We start from the raw sequence: 9,598 nt of genomic DNA on the forward strand, positions 1-9,598 counted from the left end.
AATGATATTAATAAATGTTTCTTAAATATATGCTCTTAAACGTATGTTCTATTTTAAACTTGTCATATTGAAATTATATTGTGCCATCTAAATTTTAATTAAAATGTAGATATCATTGACGCGGTAAAACTAATCAAATGTATTATATCCAATTATCTAGTTTAAAGAAGACAATCGAAAATAGTCTTTCAACGTAACATACATAAACTTGCTAGATATTTTTTATTTATTTTAAACTTTGAAAGAAAATTTATAATTCAACAATGATATGATTCATAAGTTTCATAAGTCTTTATATAAATATAACTTGTAAATAATATCTTATAACATATTTCATTAAAAATACTTTTAATGAACGTACTTTTTTGTCTTCTTATTATTAATATTTAAACAAATAAATAATTTTATGTATTAAATATTAAACTTTATATATGCTTTATATTTTTTTCAGTCTATTTCTAACATAAATATTGAAGATAATTTATCACATTTGGTATTGGATAAGGAAGGAATAGTTCCCCGACCTGGTGTTTGGGGTAGTCCTTTGAATTTATCTCTTCCGAAAGCTCAGCCACGATTATCTTTACCAAATGCTTGTACGGTGGAAGAGTTGGAAAGAGGGCTTATTGCAAATAGACCACCACCAGGTCTCAGCAAACCTCAAACGCAACAACAGAAGAAATCTGAAGGTTCGCTTCTTTTTGAGGCTCTCTCTTTGAATGAGAAACTTCAAGTTAATGGCCTACCTCCACCACGTTTTCCACCAGGATTGGGTCTACCTGGAGCACACCCTATAGTTGTGCCCAATATAAGAGCACCACATCCTCAGTTGATGCAACATCCTAGAATATTAGGCTTAATTAGTAAGTATAATATTATTTATAAGTATTGTATTAAAATGTATGCAGATTTGTATATATTTGCAAATTATATAAGTATTCGGCAAATATAAATTTCAGAACTTTTTTTTAAAGCGTTTTTTTAAGTTTACTTTATTTATTAAGCTGGATATATACTTAGCGAACAGCAAACGCGAAAATTTTGTTATTACTTATTACATAAATGTCGCACAAGTTTAATTGTATACAATGAACATCGAATTTGAATGCTAGTATTTAGTACAATCAAGAAAAGGAATATTTCTTACAAACATAAACATAAATTTCCAAATACTCGCGTTTATTGTTTATTCAATAAGTATCTAGCTTGAAATATGTTGCTTAATCAAAATGTTTAGTCAAAATTATGTGTATTTTATATTTCTATTTATACATCTAATTTTATTTGTTACAATTAATATGAAATATTGTTAGCTATAATTATCTGCTTTAATGCATGCAAAATATTACAATTGATTATAATTAAAAAGAACGACTAAATTTTTAAATTAACTCTTGGAATATTTCCTGACATTGGTTCTTCTATTTATTAGATCAAGCTGGTACTGTGTTACGTTATCCTTCTCCACCACATTTAATGTCACATTTAATGCCACAACCAGTTCCAAGGCAACCTCTTCACGGCTCTTATGGTTTTCCTCCTGTAAGTTTCTTTTACAGATTATATATATTATGATTATTACAATAATTATAATCTTATATATCTTTTTTTATATCTTATAATTATATATCTTTTTTTAATGTAATTTTTTATTATGTTTCAGCAACTACATCCTAATTTAGGAGGCCCACAGTTCCTTCGACCAGATCACATGATGCCTGCATTTCCTAACAACCAAACCAATCATCAGCAACACCAACATTCTTACTCACATTTAGGAAATCAGAGAAACCAGAACAGATCTTACTATCATAACGAACAACAAGCTGGACATCAAGCATTTTTTAAAAATAATCAATATCCTCATCGTAATCATGACAGAAATAATCAAAGACCTTATCATCATCAAAATTATTCTCACAACATTAATGGTAATGCTTCGGGAGAATATGAACACTCAGGAAAACTTGCTATAAAAGCTCATGAGAAGCAATGGTTAATTAATATTCAATTATTACAACTTAATACAATTCAACCGTATGTTGATGATCACTATTATGTCGTATTCTGTGATAAGCGGAATAAACAACATGCAAATCGAGAACAAAAAGATAAGAAGCATCATAATAACAATGGATATCACAGGGATCATAGGTATGTTTTTTATTTCTATAAAACTCATACATTTTCTACAATAATTTATATTTGTATTTTACATTCCTATGTTTTATCACGTGAGGATTTGCATTTTTATGATAATATAGTATTGCAAAATATGTTTTCCACTAAACATGCGATAACGTTACTTTTTTTTACTGAAATCGTAGAATTTAAGAGAATAATTTATAACAACCAATGAGATAACTGGAAATACCAAATTTATTTTATATACAGATTGGTTATTTATTTTTTAAAGATTATTTATTCATATATTTTATTTATTAGTATTCTTAATTTTTTCGCTTGACTTTTAGAGATTGGGAACCAACACCTCAAACCGCTTCAAGATCAGCATATACGCCAGCTCAATTTGAGAATTCATTAGGCAAACTTCATTGCAGTAGTGTGACAGCACCACGTAAACTTATCGACATGGATGTCGTATCAAATAACGACTCTCAATCTACTCCTCAGTCTCAACAGAAGGACACTAAAAAAACACGACAACTACTTCTTGAAATTGAGAGAGTACTATCATATTCTCTATTATAATTAATAAAATAAATAATTCGATAATGCATTCTTTATTAATGTTATTCTTTATAGCTGTTTACACTTCAATTCAAGCTCGAAGATTTGAGTAATCCACTCGCTTTAATTCCGGAACCTCAACAACAACAGGAAGGGGAATCTGACGTAAATACGACTAAAACTGAACCAGAATTGATAAACATGATTTTAACATGTATGCAACAGTTAATACAAGATGACAAATTAGCTAGTATGCTAAGTATTCGAAAAGGAAAGGTAATTTGATGGATAACAGATGAGATTTAAAATTTTATTATTTTCAATACTTTATATTGCATTTATATGTTAATAGACGTTACTACTGCGTTTTTTACCTCACCTAAATGTGACAGAATATAGTAAGCAGTTGAGAGAATTGTGGACTGCGATATTTAAAGGTTTAGCCGTGATAGGCCGTAGAGATTGTCATATATTAACAGATTTTTATTCCGAATTTCGAAGATGGCTCGATGCTGTGAAAGATTTTGATACTATATTGCGATTAGCAAGAGCATTATCCGACTCTGCTACTAATCATCCTGTTAAAAATAATAGCTTAACTTTTGCTCTTCTGAATAAGGTTAGTTACACACACACACACACACACACACACACGCACGCACGCACGCGCACACACACACACACACGCACACACACACACACACACACAACAAACGCGCGCGCGTGTTGTATAATTTTAACATACGATTATAAATTTTTCAACAAATTCTAAGCATATATATATAAAACGCAATAATCTTATTTAACAATTATTATTTATTCTTTCAGTTTGGTGTGTCTGCAATAGCAGCGATGCTCGAGCAAGTTGAACAATTGTGTGACACAGATGATTCCCTGCCTTCTGAATGGTCAACTTTTGTAGTGACGATAGTTGAGTTGATTGGTGATTCGCCACCCTGTGTTGCACCTTGTCAACCAATTACTACAAATACGCTCAAGAAACATCTGAACCGGATTTCCAGTTTAAAACTAGAAAGGTATACAGCGCTAGCGTGCTTGTTGACTGATGCCAATCCTTTACGATAGTCTAACGTTAACAAATTACACTTGAGTTTTTTTAAGGTTTGTCTTTTTTTAACTTGCAAAAAATAAATTATGCTAAAGAAAAAGAATGATACATACAGACAAATATTTTAATATAATTACTAATGTTATTGAAACATCCATTGTGTATGATAATATTTCTAAATAGATGCCATGATTTTACAAAGTAGATTAAGTATCTGATGTGAAATATTAAAGAAAAGGAATAAAATTTATATATATTATATATAAATAGAAATATTGTAAACATCCTGATGCACAATGATGTTTCTTATGATATCATTTTTCATTGTATATTTTGTAAACATTAATCAATTTAAACTCATAATTACTAACATGACGAATTACAATATCAGAAAAAACAGCATTAGATAAAATAATAGAATTGCATGCCAATAATCCTTTTAAGCTTTTTTAAAATTATTAGTAAATTTTGATTTCTACTTTATATAAAATGTCTAACTTTCACCATAAGACACTTGAAGTTATCATAAAGCATTTCATTTATAACGATTAAAAATATTGATCTATTTCCTTTATAAAATATATTGTATATAATGAAGTAAGTGAAAATGATAATTTCGAATGCCTTACTTTGTATCAAACTGCGCATCCTGTTTTCTTATTTGCTATATTTCATATTTCTTTTAATTTATGTATTTAAATTTTAATTTGTTTAAAAGTGGACTAATTGAAATTATTTTGGCTACAGAAAAAACGTATCGATTTTTTTTATATGAGGATTTTATATCCTATATAGAAATATAGTGATATTTTACGTGTATTAAGAAAGTATTTTTCTCTATTTCTTCGTAAAATGAATTTTTTCAATAACATCTTTTATTATACATGTAGGATAATTATGTCTACACTGTGTTAATAGCTTTTTGATTTGTACTCTTAAATGTATCTTTTAAAGTTTTTGGTTTTATGTATAGTTTGCAATTATGTATGCATATGAACATTATACATGATAAAATATATGATGATATTTGGATATGGAAAATAAGATAGGATGTGTAAATTTTCTCTTTTGTTTATATATGAAAAACAGATATCTATGTTAATATACATTACATATTGTTGTAAATGAAATCAATAGCGCTAGAAAAAGAAAAGAACTTGCTATCAGTGTACAGATGACTTATATTTTGGAAATAAAAACAGATAATCATTTACACCGCATTGTTAAGATGTAATAACGGAGACGAGAGTAAACAATTGCATAAGGTAGTTATCAGCAGCAGAATTGTAATAGTCTTTTTATAACGTTTGTATTATATATTAAGTAACTAAAATTAAATTTCTATTAGTTCGAAGCATATGACAACATGATCTAGTTTTAAACACAATTATAGATTCATCAATTTAGGAAGTGTGGTCTCTCTTTCTTTTCTTATCTTTTTGATATAAAATAGTTGTTGTAAGTCAGACACACACTCTTGTGATTGCATAATGAAAGAAAGAGAGAGAGAGGGAGGGGGGAGGAGGAGGAAGAGAGAAAGGAGATTCTGTAATTGCAATGTGTGTTTGCAGTACCATAAGAATTTTTAAAGATAATCTAAAGTGTTATATGAGATGACATGGCCTTTAGAAAGTACTAAATGAGATGATTACTTTTTATCGCAATTTAACTACAACTTTGTTTATGTACTTCTAGCTTGTATATAGACTGATATTACGGTACGTGAGAATGATGAATGCATTTTGTAATTAAATACAGAAATATTTCAGTTTCTCATGTCTCATGATGTAATAATATTTTGCAAAAATGATTTTCAAAGTTACAATTTCTTATTACTGGTTTGTAGTCTTAACAAGTGTAATAATGATTATCAACTCGAGTAATATTTTTGAGTTACATGAATATTTTGTGCAGAAATTATTAAAACTATTGAAAGCGTCACACTGTTTTGTAAAAGTACAATTCAAATTTAGTTATAAATATTTTTCACGCCAGTTTTTTTTTAACATAATCTGCTTTACTATCACTAGTTAGATCATTAAAAATTAACTTAAGATATTGCAGCATTTCAGTCAGTTACATTTATATAAGTTATGTTATCATATAAACACACGTTATATCGTGCGATTAGTTTTGTACGATTTAAATAATAACAAACATGTTACATGATTTTCCTATTTCTACAGTTAGATAACATCAGATTATTAGATAAATACAGCTCTGATGATTATTAATTAGAATTGAATAATCGAACAAAAGACGAACCAAACAACTCACCTATCATGCTTACAATGATTTATTAATATAACTCAAAATTTTGCTAATTAGTCTTCTCATTAATATTAGCTTTTCTTATTATTATCGAGCTGACAAAGAAAAATAAAGTCTGTTTTTAAGCAATGTTGAAAATTTAGAGGATACATAGTTGATCCCATTGATCCGTAAACAAAGATGCATGTCTGAAAAGCCCAAAAAAGTTACATTACATTCTTCTTACTATGTAACTATGGGCTCGCACTTCTTTAGGGTAAACTTAATTGTAGGTGCAGTGTATTTATGAATTGTTTCAAACACTATGAATTTTTTAATAATTTTATGATTAAAGGAAAAAATATATGCGTTTTAGAATATAATCTTTATTTTATTTTAAATGCTTAAACTTCGCCCTGTCAATTTATATGTTAAAGGACATTAGGCGATTATTAATGAGTATACTATTTTTTCTTAAGGGCTATTAAAAAAATGTATGTATTTTACGAATATATGCATATATTAATAAAGCAATATGCCCTTCTTACTCGTTCATATAATAGTAGAGTTTAATTCTTTTTTTCTTTATCATCATCATTCATATATTCGTCACAATAACTTATATATTATATTTGCAGTTTTTTTTTTCATTTTTATTTCGACATCAATTGTTACAAAACAGACATTGTTTCAATGTTATATTGCTGTTGCTAATGCACTAGTTGTACTAAAAAATTCATCGTAGCACAGCATAAAATGATATGAATTAAATAAAATCTATTCAATTTGTATAGCGACAAAAATTTTATTGTCAACGCGAGTAGTCTGTATGCTAATCACATATATATACATATACATATATCTGTTCCAATACGGATATGAATTATATCACAATATTATATGAGTTATATCCCATATTCTGTTTGTATCATCATGCAAATTGAAACTTGCTAAAAAAAAGAGCATGCAACAACGTCTTCTTGTAAAGTAGATAAAATTAGAGCAAAAATTGCGCATTTGCTTTTTGTGTCATTAAAGATATATTTTTATAAAAACGATATGTTTATTATGTTTAGAAACGAAACAAATGTAATGGAGTGCTATAAAGAAAAACGAAATCGTTGAATTAATTTAAAAATTTTCATAGTTTATCATCATTATGTCTATTACATACTTGTCGGTGATATGCCTGTATATTAAAAAAATTGATTGTAAATTTATAACACAGTCTAAAAATATAATTGTAGCTATTGTGTATGTACAAAATTGATCTAATTTGAAATCAAAGTCTTAAATAAATGTTTTGCATCCTACATATCTTTCGTATTTTTTTCATATAAATTATTAATTATCTTCTATATTATTAGTATCATTATACACAAATATTAATTGTATACAAAATTTCTAGTTTTGTTATAAAATTAAAATTATAATATTTAAAAATATACACGTTTCACACATGAAGTATTTCTTTCTTCAACAGGCGCTTTATGCATAAAAGATATTGAATAAAAAAATTGTTATCAAGAAATTTGACCGTATCTCGCGCAACATGTACGCGCGATATCTGTATAATAATCAGAATTATTATTATAATTATAAGTAAATTACTGTATAAGGGATAAGTATTTATATTAAATATAAAGATATATATAATAACAAAATTCATATTTAGATATAAAACAATAAATATATTCCCACAGCATGTATATTGAATACGTATAATTGTTAATTCCAAAGTCCAGAGTGATCTTATCCTTATTTTTAACTTCAATCATTGTTTATATTAATGCTTATGTTTTTTTCTTATTCAATTGTTTCTCTGCTCTTATTTCAATTCCCGTTTCACCTGAAACTCATCTTCTTCACTATCTTCTGCATTCTGTTCATCTAATTTATGTTTTGTTGATTTTCTCCTAACGGATATGTTAAATTCTTCTTCATTCTTCGTAAGAAGTTTAAGGTTTTGGGATTCACGAAGTTTAACGTAAGAAGAATAGAATTTGGCTATTGCTGTACCATCTGTCTTCGTTCTATTTTCCCAATTTGTAATCTCTGCCATACTTTTTAAGTCTATTGTTTCTTTATTACGCTTGATCTCGATATGTTTTCTATTTTCTTCAATCATATTTAGAAGCAATTTCATTTTCTTGCAATAAATTGCTACATGACATTTCTCCAGAAATTCTTTTAACTATAAGATAAAATATATTGATTTAATAATATATTTTCGATATGTCTAATAATACAAATTTCTGGTTTTTTTAAATTTTGTTTCTTCTTAAAATACCTGTATTATACAAGGTGTATAAAGTTCTGGAAAATATATTTTATGACTTTCACTCGCCGCATGTTCTAGTATAAGATCATAAATTTCAATAATACCATCTTTGAAGCCATTTTCTATAAATTGTAATTTCGACACTTTCAAAATGCAATCAAAGGATATAGGTTTCATCTTCATCATAACTGTTTTATGCCTTTTATTAAAATCATAAGACTCCAGTATCTAAAAAGAAAAATTTGATATACAAAATGATAATGTACTCTATGATATTATAAATATCGTTAAAAATATGAAAAAAATACCTCAAGAAGAAACGGCAAAATAGGTATGAACGTTCCGGTTTCTTTAGAAATAGTTATTAACATTTTTAAACAATAGAATCGCAATGGATAATATTGCGCAGTTGGATTAATTTTTATTGTTCCTATAATAATCTATAAAAAATTAAAGCATTTTTCTATTGAATTATTTTCATTACTTTCATTGCTTAAATTTTATTTAGTACCTGAACTAAGGGATATAACAGCGATCGTAATATTGATTTATCCTTTGACTTAGTTATTAATTCTGTCCAAAAGCGCAAAGAATTTATATACTGCCAATTATATACAGCCTGAAGAGTTTTCTGAAAATAATCTTAGATGTTACTCATAAATTTTATAAAAAGTATATAATTGCTATTTAACAATTACCTTATTCTTTAATGTTACAGCGTTTCTTAAATCAATCGCTAATTGCCTGATATGTAAAAAGGCATGATTGTACGAAGTATTATGATCAAGCAGATAAAGCTCGAGCAAAGATTGCCTCATGAAATTTATTCTTGGTAATATATTGAGTGAAATAAATTTCACAATTTGAACGTACTTCTCATACATAGTCTAAAAAAAACTTTAATGATACCAATGTTTTTTACCAAACATTTTCATTATCATATTGTATGGATCTTACCTCCAATAATTCTTCAAGTATAAATTCTTTGCTAGTTGCAATATGCAAGATATTTAAAAAAGCTATAACAGGCACGGTTTCTTCTCCACTTGACCATAGCTTTAATAAGATTTTTAACAATGATTTAATTGAAGATGAGAATGATTGAAAGTAAGGCAACATTTGACGAAGATGCTTTAGAAGCACTGTGAGAATAGCACTATTGGATAATGCTATACTTTGCAATAACTGTGAAACAAATATATTTATTAGTGTGTGTGTGTGTGTGTGTGTGTGTGTGTGCGTGCGTGCGTGCGTGCGTGCGTGCGTGCGTGCGTGCGTGCGTGCGTGCGTGCGTGCGTGCGTGCGTG

General features: G+C 27.8%; 1 protein-coding gene across 1 annotated transcript in view; it reads left to right on the forward strand.

Moving 5' to 3' along the window:
* LOC105623483 (protein PAT1 homolog 1) overlaps positions 1 to 9,598 on the forward strand; it is a 12,448-nt gene that overhangs the window by 2,195 nt on the left and 655 nt on the right. The window contains exons 3-9 of the mRNA XM_012204878.1: positions 452 to 863; positions 1,433 to 1,542; positions 1,664 to 2,154; positions 2,475 to 2,688; positions 2,767 to 2,967; positions 3,044 to 3,310; positions 3,520 to 3,743. Coding sequence (XP_012060268.1) covers positions 452 to 863; positions 1,433 to 1,542; positions 1,664 to 2,154; positions 2,475 to 2,688; positions 2,767 to 2,967; positions 3,044 to 3,310; positions 3,520 to 3,743 — 1,919 coding nt within the window. The remainder of the gene's footprint in view (positions 1 to 451; positions 864 to 1,432; positions 1,543 to 1,663; positions 2,155 to 2,474; positions 2,689 to 2,766; positions 2,968 to 3,043; positions 3,311 to 3,519; positions 3,744 to 9,598) is intronic.

Source organism: Atta cephalotes (genome assembly GCF_000143395.1).
Source record: "Atta cephalotes unplaced genomic scaffold scaffold00058, whole genome shotgun sequence".
NCBI lineage: Eukaryota > Metazoa > Arthropoda > Insecta > Hymenoptera > Formicidae > Atta > Atta cephalotes.